The sequence below is a fragment of the Pseudorca crassidens genome, chromosome 11, assembly GCF_039906515.1.
Source record: "Pseudorca crassidens isolate mPseCra1 chromosome 11, mPseCra1.hap1, whole genome shotgun sequence".
In the NCBI taxonomy this organism is placed as follows: domain Eukaryota; kingdom Metazoa; phylum Chordata; class Mammalia; order Artiodactyla; family Delphinidae; genus Pseudorca; species Pseudorca crassidens.
The window spans coordinates 39027421-39049698 of record NC_090306.1 but is presented as its reverse complement, the minus strand read 5'-3'; the positions used below and the strand labels follow the sequence as shown (position 1 = coordinate 39049698).

At 36.5% G+C, this 22278-nt stretch overlaps 1 protein-coding gene across 2 annotated transcripts in view; it reads left to right on the top strand.

The window, feature by feature from the left end:
• The window catches only part of NELL2 (neural EGFL like 2), a 377275-nt gene that overhangs the window by 313981 nt on the left and 41016 nt on the right, over positions 1 to 22278 (top strand). For both annotated transcript variants that reach the window (XM_067696278.1, XM_067696277.1), the window contains exon 17: positions 20550 to 20690. In XM_067696278.1, coding sequence (XP_067552379.1) covers positions 20550 to 20690 — 141 coding nt within the window. The remainder of the gene's footprint in view (positions 1 to 20549; positions 20691 to 22278) is intronic.

Sequence of the window (22278 nt, the reverse complement as noted above, 5' to 3'; positions counted from 1 at the left end):
TAGGTACTCAGGTTCAAAGCTGTAACCAAGATATTGCCTAGGAGAATGGGCGAGGGTTTGTGGGAGCTCATTATCTGCTTTTTGTCACCATAAGCCTGCTGAGAAAGCTTCAAGAGACAAATCATGAGTGAACACCCTCTACTCAAAAGCTCCTTTGTCTCCACATTGCTTTCAGGATAGTATCTAAAATTGTAGCTCCAACAAACAAGTCCCTTCACCATCTGACCCCAACCTGTATCCTCTACCTTGTCACTTGCCACTTCCCCTCACATGAATATGCCCCTGCCACACTGAGCCACTCTCTCTTCTCTGAACTCTGTCATCCTCCTATGTCTATAAGTAGGCTGATCTCTCTGTTTGGAATTCCTTCATCAGCTTGTCTTTCTAGTTAGTTTGAAAGTCACTTGCTTTGCCTAGCCTTTCTGGTGGAGCACATACCTCTAGTATAGCCTTTGCAAATTTATCTCTAGTGATTTCTTAACATATTTGTACCCATAATCTAGCTTCTGCAGAGCTGGATCTGGCCTGGATTAGGGCTCTTAACAAATCTCCTCATATCCTGAAGGAGGCCCCAGCTTGCTATAAAAGAGCCAATATCTGTTTCTTTAGGTAGAAGAATTCCTCCAGGTTGATTCCCACTTACTCTGCTTCCTCTGTTTCAATGATCTGGCATCTGGCTTCACCCTCTACCTCTAACCCTTTTGGGCTGATGACTGGTAATACCGCCTGCCAAGTTTAGTGTTTGTTTCATTGCTACCTGTTTCTCATAATTTTTGGTCTCACATACTCCCACCACCTCCAAGGGCAAGCTCTGCCCATCCTTCTATCCTGGTTAGGCTTTCAGACCAGCCCCTCTGGGAAGGCACTTATTTGCCTGGAATGGGGACGACTAGCTTCTTTGTTGCTGTATCCACAGTGCCCAACATGGTGTTTGGAACTTAGACTCATAATACCTGTCTGATTGAATTGGACATAAAAGCCCTAAAGGAAACTACAGAAACCGTATTTCCCCTTGTATCATGCCAGCTACACTGGATTAACATCATCAACTTAGAGACTGTGCCCTTCCCCCTCCACGTATCAGGGAGACCAAAGCAGCTCAAGAGCTTATTTTGGTAAGTTCTCAGTAATGCAGACTGGTGCTTTCTGACTGCTATGCTCGACACAGTGGACCTGAAAGCAGCATGCACATTTGGACGTGTGCATCTCAAGTGTGTGTGCCTTGACGGCTTAACCTCCCCAGATTCCCAGTGGCTAGTACCTAGCCATCCTCTCCTCAATCAGACCCCCACTGATAAAGTAAGGGAAGTGGCAATGACAGATAAATAGTATGTTATCCACCCTCAGGCAGATTTGCTGCTGAACTTGTCTCCTGCTTAGATAGACTGCTCAGAACCCCAGTCAAGTTGAATCACACAGCAGGCAAGCCCAAGAAACTCTCTAAATTGGAGAATTGAGTTCATATTTCTTGGCCTCCTGTCACAGCAGCCTCTGCAACCATTAATAAACCAAGTCCGAGGTTTATCGTTCGTTAATTCTGGGATTCTGATGTCCATCCTTTACTTAGGTGAACTAGGCAGCTGACTCTATTTGTAGCACACTGTCTTTGAAGCCGATGATGGTGTCGGCTGAGAAACAGTGCTAATGAGCCTTAGGAAAGCCTACTAACATTAATTTTATTCCTTCAATCAGTTTTATTGTTAGTAATATGAGGGATCAAAGATTCATAAACAGTCTTTCCACTGTAGGAATATGAGCTCAAATAGAGGGTGGTTGGTGGTAAGACACACATCAAAATAGCTATAAAGCAAGTCATTTATGTTAGGAGACATATGACGAACCAGCAAGTGCTGTAAGTACTCAGGGGGAAAAAAGATTCCATCTCAGACTGGGCCTGCCCTTCTAGCCCTTTCAAGATTCTATTTCCCACAATGAGATTCATTGATTTCCAAACAGGGTGAGCAGCCTGCTGCCCACCAACCCTTCCCGGGAACCCCAACCAGTGTTGATTGGGCTGCCCTAGACCCCTATGCAGTTATCGTTGCTTTCAGCACCATCTGGGAAGAACTTCCAGGCAGACAGACCTGCTGAGTTCAGCTGAGTATTCAGGGTTGTGGTGCTCCTTCCTCTGTCACCTGGTTTCCCCATGCTGCAAAGGAAGCTTCCCAGCCTTCCTGAACCTGTGCCTTTGCAAAATTTCTGTTTCTTAATGTGAGGCTAAAATACTGCGTTCCTGTTAATTACTGCTACACCTGAGTTCCCAAACTCAAACAGTGTCCCTTTACACCAACTCCCCCTCTCTATTTCCCCCAGTTTCTGTAATTGATTTTCTTATTTTTATTACTAATTTTGGCTCCTTTTCTAAGGACAGTTTGTTCACTTGAGTACTTGGAAGTTGTTTAGTCATCGACAGTTACGCACCAGTAAAAGGTTAAAAACCAATTTCTGATTATTTTTATCGTATATGTGCATCAAGCTGAGAACACATGTTCCTTTTTATTACATATTTTAATAGTTTTATTGAGTTAAAATCAACAGACAATAAACTGCACATGTAGAAAGTTGATGTTTTGATATACAGCATACACCTGTGAAACCATCATCCCAATCAAAATTGTTAACATATCCATCACCCCCCAGATTTCCCTTTGCAAAAAATGTGCCCTTTTGTAACGCCTCCCCCTTCCCCAGGGAGCTACTGATTTTCTTTCTATCACTGTAAGTTACTTTACATTTCCTAGAATTTTATGGAAATGGAATTCTACAGTGTGTACTCTACCATTTCTTTATTCTATATTTGATTTATTGACCTTTATTATTAGTTGACAGGGCATCCAGGCTGGTGAGAGAGGCATATGAAGAGTGATATTTTAACATACTATGGCTCAATTCAGAATTTTCAAATGTGCAATTCTTCTAAAATTTCTGTCATCAGAATGTTACATTATTTTATAGCTTAAGTGTGGAGTCCTTCCTGAAAATTATCTATGATAATATAGTAACATGCCTTTAACAACTACCACATAAGGTAATTTCCTACATGTAGTACATGATATCTGTAATCTGAAGTCTGTCCTGTTACATTAGTACCTCTACCATATTAGAATCTAATTAAGCCATAAAATATTTTGCACATGGCCAAATCATATTTGGGTGGAGCTAGTATATGTAAATTAGCTAAGATAGGCATTAGGTTCCAGAAGAACACAGCTCTGGTGTGTGTGTGTGTGTGTGTGTGTGTAATAATGTGTGAGTGTGTACATTAGTATGTGTATAGAAATCAGCCTTCTCATTAATTTGGAACACTTAACCACTTTTTTTCTCACAGCGTTCAATTCATTGTCCTGCACTTTATGATTTACTGACTAAAACAAGCTACTTATTTTAAGTATTCCCAATGTGTATGTAAATCACTATATATTTGGATTTTTTATCCTTTACACTTAGTTGAATTGTTGCTTCATTTTTTAAAGATTTTTTTTTTAATTTTAAGAAGAAGGAAGAACATTTTATATATTTGCTGAGGGAGCAAGTCTCAAGTATATTTAATAGGGTTCCCTGGCTGTGGATATGAAGCCAAACAACAGTCTAAAACTAGCTGTTATTCTCTTAGAAATCTGCCTTCTTAGGGTCAAAGGGTATGTTAGGTCATGAATCAACCTGGGAAATAGAGGTGAAGAGACTCATTTATAGGAAATGTTCACCTTTAACCATCCCTCCGTGGCCCAATTGAAATAGGGAGATAAATAGAGTGGATAATAGAAGCTGACCAAATGAAGGCTCAGCAATGAGAATCTCAAATTATGTCATATCGTGTGGCACATTTGGGATCCTTGTCCTATGACACCATAAAATTTGAAAGTCACAGCAATAACTTTAAGACACTGAGATAAGAGCAGTATTATTAATTCAAGGATTTGGGATGGTTTCTTCACAATGTAAGTACAATGTAGGTGGCTCATTTTTGTTCTTTTTTCATGTTTTCATATAGTCTTAACATCATATGCCAAAAATCAATTTGTAAATGTCTTCCTTGTGGAGAATTCTGTATAATCTGAAGAGAGCTAGGAGTAGTAATCATAATAACTATGGGTAGAAGTCTTTTTTTTAACTAGGAAAAGGCAATAATCACATGTAAAATTTTAGAATAATTAGCCTCACTGCAAGAGACCCTATAATCGAAGTTTTCTTTGAAATGCCAGAAACACAGTCAATCTGAGTAGAGAGAGAGTTTGGGTCAATCAGAAAAAAGTTATTATTTTGAAGAAAATATGTAGAGACGTTTTAGAAACCCCTCTAGGATATAATTATAGGACTTTAATTTCTGGATCATCTTTAAAAAGGACAAGCTGTAAGGGGTATAATTCATCTACTTCATAATATTGAAGCAGTAAGAGACATGGAAAGCAAGTCAAAGTTACCAATTAATCCTCTGATAACATTAATCTTTTGGAAAATTTTGTGTTTACTCTATCTAAAAATGCTGTCAAAATTACATGCAGTGAGAAAAGTACCTAGATAATCTAACTAAGTGATCTCAAGGTAATTTTTTTTAAATTGCATAACTGCATTCCAGATGTCACCGCCGATACTGTATTAGCAGTAATATCCCAAGGCTGTGCACTGTGAATCCCTATTACTGGCAATCAGACCAGTCATTTTCTGGGATCATTCTCTTCAGAGTATACCCAGAGATGCTTACATGTATGACCTGTGTTTCCCTGGGCACCTCCAGTTTGTGTGTCCAGGGTAATTTCACTTATTTTGAAGGGATTCCTGTAGACAGTGTTACAGAAGGGTGCTTTGTCTTATGAATAATCAAAACTTACCTCACAGTCACTGTGAGGTTCTCCACTCCAAATTGGGCACCAGGTCCTATCTATGCTACCCTCAGATGGACATCTGGATCCTCCCCCAGACCTAGCATCATCTCCTCATTAAATCCTTTCCTATTTTTCCAAACACCCTTAACTAATCTTTCCACCTTTGAATTTTCCAGCCTTTGCTGCTGTTTACAAAGTAGGTAGCTCAGTGTCCTCTGTGTGAGCTGGGGATGGGTCCTGGAGGAGGGAGGAAGGACCCTTAGGAGAGAAGGCCATTCATAGCACAGAGGGAAAGCCGAGTAAACAGGAAGCACACCTATTAGTACATCAGGTGATACTCCTGCTGCACAGATCTGGCTTTCTTACTACCTTAGGAGCTTCTCAAAGTCAAGTCCCGTATCCTTTTTACTCCTGTATCCTCAAGGTCTGCTAAATAGTAGGTTCTCAGTCAAATCTGTTGCATGAATGAATAAATTAAATTAATACAAATGTGGACATACAAGTCTTATGTATATTACATATGCTTCTAGAAAAAATAATATCTATATTCAAGGGAAAATAAATCATAAAGCAGGGCACATGACAAACATAACTTAGATTTCCTATGCATGTGAGCTAGAAGGATAGATTCCAGATAGTTTATATAGGGTATAGTATTGAATTAGGGGGCTATTAGCAATAACAAATAAGAGTCCAGATACATTATGACTTAATCATAATAGAAGTTTATTTCTCAAGTAACTTTTGTCCAAAGTAAGTGTTTCTTATTGGTAGGAAGTTTAGGGAACCAGACTCCTTCTCTCTTTTGCTTCCTCTCCCACCCCTCCTTTCCTGTTTCTGGGGACCTCGTTAACTGTATCCAGCCAGCAGAAGGGGAAGAAAGAGGGTAGAGGGCAGCACATCTGTTTCCTAAAAGCCTTGGCTACACCTCTTCCATTGGCTGAAACTCAGGTAGTCTAGCTGTGTGCCAAGGAAGAAGAAGAAACAGATTTCTGAGATGTGCCAGCAATCTGCCACAGTAAGCATACTATAACTGTTTGTATTCTTCCCAGGAATTTCTCTTATTAGTAGGTACTATGACTCTATGTTCTTCAAGATAACAAGGGATTAAATATGTGGGTAGGAAAATTTACAGCCAACGAGGTAGAATTCATCAATTTTTCCCTGACTGTCTAATACATTTCACTTTTCTAGTTAAGTGAATTTCTTTTGTTCTCTAAGCACAAGAGATATTAGAGTGGAAAGAATTCCAGAGGCTATCTTCATAGGTCAGGGCGAACATGCCACCAGAGCATAAATAAAGGTGAATTAACAGAGGGTTTTCCTGTTTTTTAATGATCTGCCGTAGGAAATTAGGAGCATAGACTGCTGAGTTTTATAGTTTGCAATTACAGCTATTTTTTATTCATCATATTTGAAATAGTTCCAGTTAAAATGTAAACAAATTTAATATTTATTATTTGGCTTTACAGTCCCAAATTTAAATTTCAGAGCAGTTATTGTTAGTGTAGATCTTAAATAAAGTGTTGGTTAATTGAAAATAAAATGACAGTTCTCAGTATATATGATATTCTTTAAACCACGTTAAAAAAAACTTGGGCAGCTTAATCTTTTAAGTCAGCCTCACTGATATTTTTTTTCTTTGATTTTAAAGTCCCAAATCCTTCTTGTTTTTGGTTTACTCACTGTGAGCCAAAGTTTAAAAGAGCAGCACTTAAGTTGTGCTCTTAAATTCACTACAGAATTATTTCCTTTGAAGAAATATAATTGCTTAAATAAGTTCATTTCATTAATTGTCTTTCAAATGCTTTCAAACACTCATATGTCAATCCAGGTGCCTCCTACTCAGGACTCAGTCCTGTTAAGGATGAATTCATCAGAACTCAACAGATATTTACTGAGACCCAAGGTACACCAGACGTACCTTAGAAACAGAAGACTCAAAGATGAGTAATGTAAAATTCAGACCCTCCGAGGGCTCATTTAGAAACAACCTGGGTCCATCAGTGGATGAATCAATAAAGAAGATGTGGTGTATATACAGTGGAATATTATTCAGTCATAAGAAAGAAGGAAATCCTGCCATTTGTGACAATGGATGGACCTTGAGAGCATTATGCTAAGTGAAATAAGTCAGACAGAAAAGGACAGTACTGTATGATGTCACTTACATGTAGAATCTAAAAAAGCCAAACTCACAGAGGCAGAGAGTAGAATGGTGGTTACCCGGGTGGGCCTGAGGGTTGGGAGAAATGGGGACATGTTGGTCAAAGAGTACAAACTTCCAGCTAGAAGATGAATAAGTTCTGGGGATCTGATGCACAGAGTTTTGATTATAGTTAACAGTACTGTGTTATATACTTGAAAGTTGCTAAGAGAGTAAATCTTACATGTTCTCACCACAAAAAAAGAAATGGTAATTACGTGACATGATGGAGATGTTAGCTGAGCAATGGTGGTGATCGTTTTGCAGCATATAAGTGTACCACATCTACATGGTGTATACCTTAAACTTACACAGTATTATATGCGAATTATATTTCTATAAACCTGGAGGGAAAAAAGTCTAATGGCTCTCAGCCAACTGTGGTAAACTCAACAAGTGCAGCAGGAGAACTAGAACCCCGAGACTTTGCAGTGGTGTCCTGGATACATAAGACCTGAGAAGAGCCTTGCAAATAGGATTTTGATGAGTCCAAGGAAGAGAATGTGTATTCTAGGAAAAAGGAAACTTGTAGGCAAACGCATGGAGATGGAAGAGTCCAGTTTATGTGCAAGGAAGGGGAGGGCCAGTATGAGTCTTGGACCGTGGGATCTGTGGAAGGGTAACATGGGAGATGAGAATAGATGGCCTTGACCATCTTCTTGAGACATTAATTTACAAGGGTGCATAGGAGCTACTCTTCTAATCCATCCTGGTTTTATTTATAAACTCCATATCCTTTCTGTAAATCTTTTTTTTTTTTTTTTTTTTTTTGCGGTACGCGGGCCTGTCACTGTTGTGGCCTCTCCCGTCGCGGAGCACAGGCTCCGGACGCGCAGGCTCAGCGGCCGTGGCTCACGGGCCCAGCTGCTCCACGGCATGTGGGATCTTCCCGGACCAGGGCACGAATCCGCGTCCCCTGCATCGGCAGGCGGACTCTCAACCACTGCGCCACCAGGGAACCCCTCTGTAAATCTTTTTAAATTATAAAAGCAATGTATATTTAATTTCTTAAATATGTATTGAAGTATAGTTGCTGTATAAAATTATATAAGATACAATATTATATAACAATCTTTTTAAATTATAAAAGCAATGTATACTAATCTGACGATTTATAAAATGAAGAAATACACAAAATAAGAATAATCTATAATATCACCAGCTGAAGATGACTGCTTATTCAAAATGAAATACATGTTTACATACTGGAGTAATACTTTCTTCATAATTTTAATCCTGCTTTTTTACATGATATTTATCATAAGTGCTTTTACATGTCATTAATAATTTTTAGAAGAATGTACACCACTATGTATAAAATAGATAACTAATGAGAACCTCCTGTATAGCACAGGGAACTCTACTCAGTGCTCTGTGGTGACCTAAATGGGAAGGAAATCCAAAAAAGAGGGGATATCTGTATACATATAGTTGATTCACTTCGCTGTACAGCAGAAACTTAACACAACATTGTAAAGCAACTATACCCCTATTAACAACAAAAAAAGAAACATCATGTTAGTAAGCTGTATGGCATTCCATTTTATGAATGTGCCGTAATTTATTTAATCACTCCCTCATCACTGTACATTTAGATCGTTATCTTTGCTCTAGCAGCTTAATGCTGAGATAGTGTAGATAAAACTAGACTTCCCGTTGCTTCTGTTGTTGACTGATGCACTGAACCCACTAGAAGGACAAACCTTGCCAGACCACTTTGGATGGGTCTTGCCTCTGAGCAGCGGGATGAACTCCTGGGAAACACACATGCTTCCATAGAAAACTACAAGTAGTTGTGGCAGCTTTGCTCATATAGGGATTGTTTTTCCTTTGGGTACCTTCATATCATTTCTCCAGTCACTATATGAATATTTTTTTAAAAGTTTGGGTGTGTGTGTATGTAAGCAGTAGTGTAATGGTATTTTATTTCCAGATAAAATATCTGACACTTAGTAGCCGGACAACTGTCGGTTATCTTCCCTCTCCTTGTCCCTTCTTTATATCAGATAATCATAAAAATGTTGTCTAAAGGATTTTTTTCCTTTTTAAAATACATTACTCAAGTACAGAATTAGGCCGAATCTGTTAGCTCAAGCACTCAAGACTGGAAACCCTTTGATGTGTGATTTGGTGTTGCCTTAGTGATCAAATCTAATTGCACAACTGATCTGATTGATCATGAAGAAATAGGTTGTTAAAGTGAACAAAAAATATGATCAGTCTGGAAGAAGTTTGATTAAGTGACCTCATATTGACAGGACCAAGCAGTGACCGTCAGCCTGGGTGGTTAAGAGGTTTGGGAGCACCATAAAAGAGCAAACCTGTCTTTAAGAAACCCGTAGGCTGTTTCACTTAATTTTAATTGGAAGGAGTTATTGGTTTGCTCAATTGCTTTCTTTTTGGTATTTTTCCCCTTCAATTAACTAAGTGGGAGAGCTGTGATGTTTCATTACTGGCTGAGAAGCCTGTATCAAGCTAATGGGTGTTTTAGCAGAGATGGAAGCAGTGGTTATAATAAAATGGTCTGAAAGTAGATAGTCTGTCAGAGATCTGACGCTTGCTCAAAGCCAACAGAGGCCATTCATCAGTACATTTCTTGCTTAGCACTCACTCAAAGCTCTTTCCGATGACTTCTCATTCAGATATGTATGGAAACTAGTATTCCATTTCTTTTTTTATTGTCATCAGTGAGCTCATTTTGCTCAAAGCAGTATTTTTCCTGATATAAGTTTGTGAGTTAGCTCACAAATAAATACAGAGTAGCTATTTTGACTGTCATCTTACCGTTCCTCGTGTGCCATTCAAAGCTTGTTTTCCTGAATAACCAGTAAGTGAGCTCATCAAAATGCAAAAAGCCTTTTATAGTGCTATATTAATAATTAGAAATCTTGCATTAAATTATTACACACAGGCACTTTAGCCATCTTATTCTTGCTGGATACTTTGAGGAAATCAGCTTCTTTTTTCTCCTTCCGGAAATAATCTCAATATCAAGTAGGCGATCTAATCCCTGCTATTAGAAAGTGGCTCAGGGAAGCATAGGAATTAAGAGTTTCCTGCTTTTACCCTGATTAAAACCAGTCTACTTATTATTACAGAGCCAGCAGGTGCTTCACATTCATATTATCTTGGGAGCCTAACCATAATACCATCTAATGTACAAAAAAAGCATGCCGATTTTAAAAGTAGGTACTTGATTACAATGTAATAAATGAATAAACGTTTTAAGTAATTTTCTAGTATTTGCAGGAATAAGTCTGGAAGTTTTTGTTCAGCTGTGTTTTACTCCAGTGGCCTAGTTTTCAGTGATCAGAGTTTCAGAGTGAGGTCATGTCTCTTTCCTGAATTCACATATTTCTTCACCTGTACTATTCCTACAGGCCTCATATCTGAGGTACTTGTGCTGATGCTACAGTTTTTATTAGACTGTGAACTCATGTATACCACCATAATGACTAGTGTGTTTTCTATGCGAGAATTTGATATGTACTTGAATGAATGAGTAAAACTATTCTAAGTCTCATATCCTACACATTAAGCTAAGCTACCTTGTAAAAGGGATATTGTAATGGCAAAGATTTTTAGGTTTTAAGGAGTTTCCAGAATTCCATTTTATTAAGCGCTTTGTTCAACCTGTTGCTCACACATCAGAGGGAGTTTCAATTCTCTGTTAAGCCAGAAGTATTTATTCTTAAATTTACAACAAGAGGCCATTGGAAAAAGTCGTTGGCATTGTTGACAGTCCTTTCTTCTCCCTCGAGGTTCTCTTCTCCCTCGAGGTTCCTGTGGTTACACTTGTGATCTTCCCACGTTGCTGCTAACGGTTCCTCCTACAGTTCCTCTGCCTTTTCTTTCCCTCCATTTTCCCACAAGGACTGTCCTTGTCTCTTTCTTGGCTCTTTGTTATCTCACTTTAGTAGTTTCATCCCTGTTCCAATTTCAGAAGCATCTTGTAGTATCAGTTCTGATTATATTATCCGCATGTTTCTGGTCCTGATATCTTTTTCCAGAGCTTCTGGCTCATCTTTCTTTTCATCTAGATATCACTGCTAGCCAGTTGCTATCATATTATACTCAACACTTTAAAAATGAAGCTTCTGAATGTTTTCTAAAAATATTTTTATGTATATGAAAGAAATTAGACACGTTTAAAAAATCAAAAACAGAAGAACTTGGAATGAAAAGCAATAGTCCCCTGACTCACTTCTGCTTACCTTCTATCAGCTTTTCTAAAAGGGGTTCCTCACCTGAACTACAAACCAGAAAATGACCCGAGCAACTAATTTCTCAGATCTCCCAAGGATGGTACGTGACTAGTACCATACCAGATACACAGGAGAGAAGTTCATTCATGATTTACTCAGGATGCCTTAGGGCATTAGAACTTATTTCTCTGTGAAAGTCCAGTTGAGACAAGGTACTAGGGGAGACCACTTTCCAGGGGGACCACTTTCCAATTCTTCTAATATGTTTATACCATGCTTTGTTTAACTGGTCAATTTTAGACGTTACCAGTAGACTTTTTTCTATGATAGATGACGATTTACCTTCCTTATACCACCACCCTTCCATATTCCCTTTTCTTATGTAAGTTACCTTTTTAGCCTTCACCAGTATATGTGTTCATCTTCATTTCTTGTTTTATCTACCATACATAGTTTTCCTTGCTTCCCTATTTCCAAATCGAGTTATGTTCTGAGTTCTTAGTGGACATGAAGTTTTTGGGAACAGTATTCGACCCACTACAGGTAGTTTTCAGTGTATTGATGGAGTTTGGGTATTTAAAGCCCTAGTATTAGATGAAATCATTAAGTTAGTAGATGGAAAAGAAAATATCTGAATATAGATCCCTAGGGAACTCAAACTTTTGGAGATTGAGAAGATAAGACCCGAGAAGAAAACCAAGATATAGGGGCAATGAGGTGAAAGAACTAAGACAGTGATATATCCTTGCAACGTGGAGAGTTTTAGGAGAGAGTGGTGAACTACTGATAGGTGTTTCGTTACATGGATTTGGTCCTTTATTTTATTGCATTACATCATCAGTAAAATCTTTTAAAAATAGTAAATAGCACAAAAACTTTCTAAGAAATTATATATCTTAAAATATCTTTATCCAGCTTTTCCAGGTATTTGACAGTTTTGCCAAGTATAGAATTCTAGGGTCAAAATCATTGCTTCACTCTCTTACAACAAACAGTGAGAAATGTGATGCTAGACAGATTCTTATCCCTTTATGTGTAACCTTTAGGTTGCACATAAGGGTTATTTCCCTTCTGGAAGATTTATATTTTGTACTTACTGTGAAATTTCACAATGTGCATTTAGATGTGAATCTGTTTCATTCATTTGAGGTAGTGTTGTATATGGGGTAAGGGTTTGACCTCTATATATAGAGTATCCGGATTCAAATCCTAGTTTTGCCCCTCAATAATCTTGAGAAAATAACTTAAACTCCCAGTATCTAAGTTTCTTTCTCTTTAAAATTGAGGGAGTGATAAAATTTCCTACCTCATGGGACTGCTGTCTGCACTACATGAGTAAATATAGGTAAATTGCAAAGAACAGTGTCTGCCGTATAGTCAGTCATCAGTAAGTATTGCCTATCATTTCATTATTCATTATTTGGAGTGTTTGATGGGGCCTTTTAATCTGAAGACTAAAGTCCTGTGAAAAGTTCTTCAATTATTACTGTTATTATTTAAGATAGTTTCTTCACTTTGAGTTTTCTCTTTTCTTGGTATGAAATTTGTCTTTAATCATAAACTGTATGTACCATTTGAGTTGGTACATTTTGATTGTTGGTTGGTACAAAAGCTGTTTGATTTTTTTCCTATCATATTTTTCTTCTATTTTCTATATGTTACTCTTTTAGAAAGACTACTTCAACTTTCAAGTTCTTTCAAGTATTATATTGCATTTTTGAAAAATTTCAGCTATCATATATTTAATTTCCAAGAGCTCCTTCTTATTCTCTGAATATTCCTTTTTATAGCACTGTGTGCTTTTCTTATGAATGAAATATTCTTTCAAATCTATTTGAAATATTCTTTCAAATCTATTTGAAATCTATTTTTAACTCCTGTTCTGTGCATTATCTCTATTTCCTTCAGGGTCAGTTTTTATGGTGGTATATCTTGGTTATTCTGTTAAATGTTATAGTCTTTTCTCAAGTATTTGTTTCTCCTTGATCTCACATTAATGTTTAAGAGTGAATTAAGCATTGACCTTTGATATGAAGGTAAGGTTTGTTGACTGGCAGACTTACATTGGGTGAGCTAAAAAGGTGCCACTTTTTACACTTTGAACTCTAAACACTGAGATGCAGGGGACTTTGTTACAAAGGATAACTCCTACATTAGCTACTTAGTTTCCTCCAGATATTTTATTTATTTATTTTCTTTACAGAAGAACCATCCATTCTGGCTTTGGGAGTAATTGCTTTCTTTCAGCTGTCTGCTCAAGGTGGGAGGAGGTGGTTGGGTTGATTGTTCATCAGTAGACCTTTAACTAACCCAGAAATTCATTGAATTTTCTTCTCCACTGGTGGCGTTTTACATTTTATCTTTGTTTACACTTTTCTTTGTCCCTTTAACGTAATGCTTATAAGATGGGAGGAAGAAGAGATTTAACAATGTTTTTAATCTTTCATCTTTAATCAGAAGTTTGGATGTACTCTTTGTTAAAAAATTAATATATGTTATATATATTAAATATATAATTACATTTACATTGTATTTCATGTATATATATATATAATGTACACATTTTCTATACCAATTCTACTCCATTTAATATTATAGTCAAGTTTTTGACATAAATATTTGAAGTAGGATGAGAAAGGGTCTTCTTATCATGTCTTGTTATTGCATCTTAGTGAATGCTTTCAAGCTGCCACTCCTGCCTTAATTCCCCCTGACCTAGCAGGACCCAAAAGCTGGCATGCTGAGCTTGCCACTTAGTTACCTGATATTACAAACAGATCATTCATTCACTCAGTAAATGTTTATGAATCTCTAACCATGTGTCTGGTTCTTTGCTAGATGTTAGAGAAAGAAAGAAAAACACACAGGCATAGTCACTGCCCATATTTATACAAATTATTTGTAAACTTTTGATATTAAGGAAAATTGGGGGTGAAAGCAATGTTTTATAGCTTGATTGTGGTAGTGTTTATGTGTCAAAACTCATGAAATTGTTGGTGATGTTTTTTGTATATAAATTTTACCTCAGTACAGTTGGTTTTAGGTCTGAGGAGATAATATGTATAACATGATGACTGTAGTTGCTTATACTGTATTGTATAATAGAAATTTATTAAAAGAGTAGAACTTCAATGTTCTTACCAAAAGAAAAAAAAAAAAGGTAAATCTGTGAGGTGATGGATGTGTTAATTAACTTAATGGGGCAATGGGGGAATCCTTTCACAATTTATACATATATCAAATCATCATATTGTAGTCTTTAAATATCTTACAATTTTGTCAATTATACCTTAATAAAGCTGGAGAAAAATAATGTTGGTTTCAATAAAAAGGAAGACAAAAAAACCATTTAGGAATAAGCCCAGGCAAACTATATAGAAGGCGTCCTTTCAGAAATCGATAAAGACCATAAAAGCTATAAAAATTATTAGAGAAAGAGGAAGTACATCATGTGTGTGGATGAAAAGATTCAATAATGTAATGTCACTTCTCCCCAAATCAATCTATAGAATCAATGCAGACTTCCCCTCCCCCCATTTTTGGTTTTGTTTGGGAGTTTTTGTGAGAAATTTCAAACTGATAGACAGAAAACCCAAAGAATCAAAGATACTTTTGAAAGGTGGGCAGAAAGATAAGGAGTAGCTATTCTGAGCCAGGCACTGCTCCTCCTGTGATGCCACGTATAGTTAATGGCAGTAGTTAAGAGCGAACTATTAAGAAATAGAGAGTATTACTTCTATTTCAAAAACAGAAAACCCAGAGAAGTTTAGTAAGATAACTCAAAGTTACACAGCTGACAAGCCACAGAGTTGAAATTCACTCACATTAAGATATATACTGATTAGTTATAAAGCAGAAACTAACACATCATTGTAAAGCAATTATACTCCAATAAAGATGTTTAAAAAAAAAAGATATATACTGAGACATCTCAAAGTATAGGCTGTTTCTTGTTGGCCAAGTGTTGGTCTTCAGAGGCAGCCTGTGGTGAGAGAAAGAGCACTGGACTTGGAGTTGAAAGAGTTCTGGTCCATGGTGTGACCTTGGGCAATGCCTTTGCTCTCACCACTTCTTTGTCTATGACATAGGGATAAGAATAACTCACACAGCTGTTGTGAGGACTAAATAACATGATGAAGAAATTATATTATGTTTTTTTAAAGAGTTGTCATCAACTTCCTGATTATGAGCTATAAAGTAGTGAAAATAATTTTCACTAAATCCAATGTTATTATCCAACTTGTGAAGAGGATTTTAGGATTTTCAAATTTTATTTACATATATTGTCATTTTACTTTCAAAAAGTTCACATGAGAAAATCAGTCTTTTTATGACATTTTGGATATCTTATACCCAAGTCTGGAATAGTTGTAAAAAACAATGTAATGCTCAAAAGAGTTTGCTTTCATTGAGCACTTACATCTAAATGTTGAAAGCAGACTCCCCAGAAGCTCAACAAAAGACAGAGGGAAAATGACCTTGTGATTTTTAAAAAAATGCTGTGGATAATCTAGAAAGCAAATAATCCACATGTGGGTAATCAAGAGTTGATTAATTGTTTTGAGGATGTTTAATTCCCTACTGTTTATCAATATAATTTAACTACCAGTGAATAGGATAGTGATATAAATAGTCCAGTACTATTTTTTTATGAGAAATTGTCAGGTTTTTATTAATAATAAACACTTTGAAACACAGTACTCTCATGATCTGACTTTGCCATTAAAAGTACCATGCTCATTTTAAAAAAATAATTGTATTTTCTTTTCTTTTGAATAGGGTAGCAGGTTAAACTAATGATTAGGGTCTGTTTTAGGTATGGATGGTTCTAGATATTTACACACTTTTTATTATTCTTAGTTATGTTGTTATGATAGAAATAACTGTTATTATGCATGAGAAAGGGTTTGTTTATCATTCAAGTGTCTCATTTTATAACTGCACTTAATTTTACAAAGAAATAATTTGTCATTTTCCAAAGTGACCCATTAAATGCTGATGTCAAAAGCCATTTTTGTTTGGCCTCCTCTGAAACCAGTGGTCTATGACATTGTAGGAGGCATGCAGTCTTGTGTCACCACACCTGAGGGAGGCAAAGAAAACAAGATACTGACATATGTGAGCTTTTTTTTATTCATACATGTTCCTTTCTTGTTTTCTGCTTGTTGGTGTGTTTTTAAAGATTACCTCAAAACATATGTACTTTCTAGAATATCTGTCACCACAGTGCCTTCCACTTCCATTTTCTAAGCTGATTTTGATCTCTGGAGTATGACTGCTATTCGTGACTGCTGTTGGATGGCTAAATATCTTTTGGATTTTAGATTCTCTGTGCTCTGGGACAGCATCTCAATATCATCACTAGCTGACTGTTCTAAATGTAGCTAGTGAAAAAGTTCTAATTGTCCCTAAGGAACTAGTTCCTTTCTAAGACAGAATATATAATGAAATCATAGTTTTTCATAAAATTTATTTTTAGTTTTTTATATAATGTACCTACAGAGTATAAAATTAAGGTCCTTATAATTAAGACTAAATCATATGAGCTTATACATCCTGTACTAACCTTTTTGAATACTCTAATTCGGTTTGGAAAGTAATTTGTTCAAACTTGGTAGTTCTTATATGGAATAAAATAATAACATTCCCCCCCCCACCCCAGGTCTGCTGTTCTCTGTGTTTCTAACTCAATTAGATAATATAAAGTTTGGTTTTAACTGACCTAAAGAAAGTACCAAAGAAATAAATCATCTGATTTTCTTTTACTACTTTCTGTTATTATATGATACGTAAAGCACAATATGTGCATATCTGAAATTGCACACAGTATGTGTGCATTTATATGTTCTAACTCATAGTAATGTCTACATTTGTGTATAGATAAAATATACTGAATTCTTAAATTGTGGATCAGATTTCAATTCTTTACTTATTAATGATTACTGAGTAACTAAAGATATACATACCATCAGATAGCTTACAGATGAGGCTGCTTGTTTCATCTTTCACTTTAATTAGACCCATGAGCCAAACAAACATACCTTCTGGTGGAAAGTGCATACTTTGGCAATTCAGGCACACTCTCATTTTCTACCGACTTTCACCAAAGTAGAAAAGTTTTCGTAAACAAATCAAAATTAGCAGGAACATGAAAGTGTAAAACAAAGCAGTGTATATTATCTGGCTAGTTTTACTTTGCTATCCTAAATGGTAGCAAGCATATAATTTGAACCATGACATATGTATACTTATACTATATTTTATAAGTTGAGTCATATTTTAAATGAATTAAGACATTTCACTACCTAATGAACTACTCAGTAAATCCTTCTGAGATATGAATAATTGCTCCATACTGTATCTTAGTGTTTTCAAAACTCCAGTCATTCATATGCCACCTTAATAAGTTTTGTCATATACTGTTTATACCAATATCTACTTACTGTTGTTTCTGTAATCCCTCTCACTTTTTAAATTTAAATACAATTTCACTACTGTACTATTAGTATCACTTGCTATAAATAGAAATAATTCAGAAATATACAAATGTAGCTATTAAAATAAAGTATTTGCCTGTTATCACCTAAATACCATACCAGTGGCGGCAGATATATAACATGCGGGGAAACACTGTCCTGCATGATTGTAAATTCAGATTTTCATAAGTTTAATTTTCTTAAAATAAAACACATTTTAGATAGATAGTAAACCCAGTAAGGGCAGAAATTACTTCTGCTTTATGTATCCTTGTTTCCCCAGCACTTAATACTTGGCATATAACAGGTATTCAATAAGTATTGAATGACAAATTAATGAGTGACATATATATTTGCATATCTATCCTCTAAAATACTACTTAGTATTAGTAGTCAAATAATGATACTCAAATTGTATAGGAAAATACATTATGGCCAGCACATGTTTCAATCCCCAGTCTTCAGGGAATATGCACTAATATACTGTGTAACATTTCTATTAAACTTTAATGGATATAGACCAAGGAAGGTTGCTGTAATCTAAACAAAGAGAAGTGGAGATGAAGCAGTATAGGAGTGGGCCTGGTGATTAGAAAGAGTGACAAGAGAAAATGAGTGAGGAGTAAATATTGAAAGATATATCTGTGTCATGTGACCTGAGGTAGCCCTTGTATTGCAGCAAGAAAAAATAACTAAATTAAAGGGTAAATAAGAGATGTGAAAGTTGCTTCGGTGGATAAAGCTCTGTTCTATTAATATTTACTTCCAAATCACCAACGCTAATGACCAAATTATTCTAAAATGAGGTGCTCTAAACATCCCCCTCCTGACCTTCTTCCAATAAACTCATTTCTAAAGCTTAAATTCCAACCTGTTTTCTTTTGTCCATGCACTTAAGAAATGACATAACCAATTTCCTGCATCTTTTGGGTTAGAAGAAAAGACCATATAAAGCTGAAATGAGCATAGCATTTTAGTCCCATTTATAAATCATCAGTTAGGGAGGCCCCTGAAGTACAGATAGGCTGTTTCATAAAACGTATGAGGCCTTACTAAATGGAAGCAATTCACATCAGCTATGTGTCAGGAAGTCAATGGTTAGCTGACTTGGCCACTAACAATTATTTTGACAATAGGAATTACTAACGGTAAGAAACTGACTCTTCAGAAGAGCAATCACAGAGGCAAATCACTCATAGTTCAGAAAGAATGTTAAAATTTTGCAATCATATAAAATATTTATTTTGGCTTACTACCTAATCTAAGAGAATGGTTTGTGCCTTGTTTTACTGAAGGAACTCCGGGCTTATCAAGAAGTATATGAGTGATGACTTTTTTTCTTTTAAAAATCTTACTTATTCAAAAATGTGTCTCTTTAAAAATTGAACATAGTAAAAGAGGAAATTTTAAAAGAAAATGAAAGAAATATATATTTCCAAGAATTTGAAGTTAGATGAGACTAAGAAGGCAGTAGTACTGCTGAGCTGGAGTGGATTGTCTGGGAGGAAAGGACTCTAAAAAGTATCTGGTCTTCCCATCAATAGGAGGGACTTATCATGCTGGTCACTGCAGCAGGGAATATGATGCAGGTGCGGAAAACATATAAGAAAAGGCTATTCTACCTTGGCGAGTGGAATCTGCAGTCATGGCAAAGGGTTGTCAAGATGGATATTTTTGGCAGCTGTGATGGTACGGTGCCAGCAGATCACTTAGCAAGGCCTGAGGCAACCCCAAAGCACCCAGAAACCCAGAAGGTATTAAGAAGGAGGGGACACTGTGTAAAGCAACTCTAGGAATTACTTTTTCCTCTATGACTGATTAAAGAGGCTTGGATGGACATCAGATGTTCCCATTAATCAGCAGACTGAATAAGAAGAATAAAAGGCTCACAACATTTGAGAATAGTAATAAGCCACTGGAGGAAATATATGAAACTCAAGATACATTCTCTGTTTGTTTAGACAATTTTGCCAATTTCAGCCTGTGTCTACTTGTATGAAGGAGCACACACCAGAAAGTTAGGCAAATATGAACTCTTAGGTGACCTTGGTTAAATCCCATAATTTCCTTTTGCCTCATTTTTTTTCATATGTTCAATATGCTGTCTAAATGGCAAGATTTTTTTTGAGGGTTGAATGAAGTAATGATATATGTGAAACACATTAAAAGGTGGCATAGATGGGATATATTCTCAAAAATTGGAAGCATGTTGATGCATGAATGCTATTGCCATATACTGGAGATTATGTTGCTAGTAATAAGAGACCCTAAAATTTCAGTGGCTTAAAGCAAAAAGGTTGGTTCTTGCTCATACTCTATGTCCACCCCAACTAGAGGAGGAACGTGCCCCATATCGTCTTCACTCAGGACTCAGGCTGATCTTCAGAGCTTCTGGAAATCGCTGGTCATTGTGATGGGGGAAGGGTATGTGTGAATCACACACTGCCTCTTTAAGGCTCTCTCTGGAAGTGACACATGTCATTCCCTAATTGACTTCAGGAAGTCACACGGCAATCCTAGCTTGTGTCCAGAAAAAGAGCTGGAAATATTTGGCGAGCAGCACTAATGACTATCACAGATGGTTTCTTTCCAGTTTCTACAGTTGGATGACTTTTGCAACATAGAAGCTGTCTAGCTGTTTCTCCTATTGCTAATACCACTACATTCTTTCTCTATAGCTTTCAACAACAAAGTAGACTTTCTTGATTTTATGTTGTCCCAGTTTTAAGGATTTGCTGGCACTAAATATTTTAGTAGCCATCTAACAGAATATTTTAGTTTCTTCGAGAGAAAGGCAGCAATTGTATAACATCCCGTTTCTGTTTTCTTTCCCAAATAGACATTGATGAGTGCTCTGATGGCTTTGTTCAGTGTGACAGCCGTGCTAACTGCATCAACCTTCCCGGATGGTACCACTGTGAGTGCAGAGATGGCTACCATGACAATGGGATGTTTTCACCAAGTGGAGAATCGTGTGAAGGTCAGTACAAGGAGAAGACCTAGAGTTTAAAGTCTTAAAATTGAGGAAAATGCAGTAAGATGTAAATAGTAGACATTGAGCTAATATTTAAGGTATTGGTGATTTTTGCTGTGTGTTTATACAACAATGATTAGAAATATGTTAAAATCTAACTTTTGCTTGCTAATTATGATAACTGATTTTTAGATAATTAAAACTTGCAATAGTAAACCAATTTTCTGTGGACACTTTTAACTGTTGAAGCGTGTTTTAGAATGAGTAAACCCATAATGTCAGATAAATTTTTTAAATGGCAGCATGTAAAAATATGACCCAAAAAAGAACTAGGAAAAAAAATAGATGAAGAAAGCAGGATAGAGGGAAAATGAGGGTAGAGGAAATAATACAATGATATATGGCCAAGGGAAACATAATGCATGCTACTCTGGGCTGTTCCTAACATATCACTTACCTGGCAAAGTCAGAGATATTTAGTGAATGTTGGATACAGAAGATATGGTCCCTGCTTCACAGAAGATGTCAATCTAATAAGAGTGGAAATTTGAAAAGATTATAGTCAATTATTTACCATTCATTTTGACTTATTTTCAGTGAATTGACAACTCTGTTCCCTTATATCCTCTATTAAGGGGCACAATATTTAGGAGGCAGGCAGAGTAAGTAAAGCACAGTGAATAATTGTCAGGGAAACCACCCATACTAAAAGGATTTGGCATAGGATTGGAAAACGAAACAAACCTCAAGAAGTCATTATTTTCTCCATTGGTGTTTACACCTTCATAGAGTGACAGCCTAAGAGAATGATGCGGCTAAAATGACACAGTTGATGAAAGCCTTGGAGAATCTAACTTAGCAGTGCTTGACGCTTAAATGATGAGATGTCTTTTACCCTTGGGCCTCAAGAGGTTTTCACACAGAGAAAAGTGAAACAGACATGGGTGATAGATGCCAAGGCTCCCAGCGTGCTTTGCCAGCAGCTGCAGAGCTCTGGACCTTGAGCAGAACGTTCATCTGGATTTTTATGCAGAACGGGAACGCTACTGCCTTACCAGGGGCTAAAACCTGGCATTTGCAAATAAACACTTAGCTGTGGTCTGAAGACTCTACCTGGCACTTGTGAATGTTCCAGAATGCGTACTTCCAGCCCTGTAGAGAATGCCATTCAAGAAGCCGATCAAACCGTGTGATTTTGCCCTTCCCTGATAAAATATTTTGCCTGTTTTCTGTAGTATATTATGAGGAAGAAGTCTTCAGTGCTACCTTTTTAAGATTGTCTTTTATTTTATTTTGAGTTACATACATAAAGAATGAATACAAGCTGATTATAAATAATTCAAAGCATACAGAAATATATAGAGCAAAGCTGAAAATGCATCTTTATTTCATCTCCCCCTTTTCCCCATCCCTTCCTCTTCTGCTCTAGGGCTAACCTGTGTTTAATTTTGCTTGGTATCCTTTTCTGTGCATCAGAATGTAACTAGAAAAAATACATACCTCTGCTGACTATCTTACTTTATATTTGCAACTGCTTTCACTCTCTTTTAAATTTATGACCACATGTCTCAAGGGAGCTGTATTAGTTATCTAC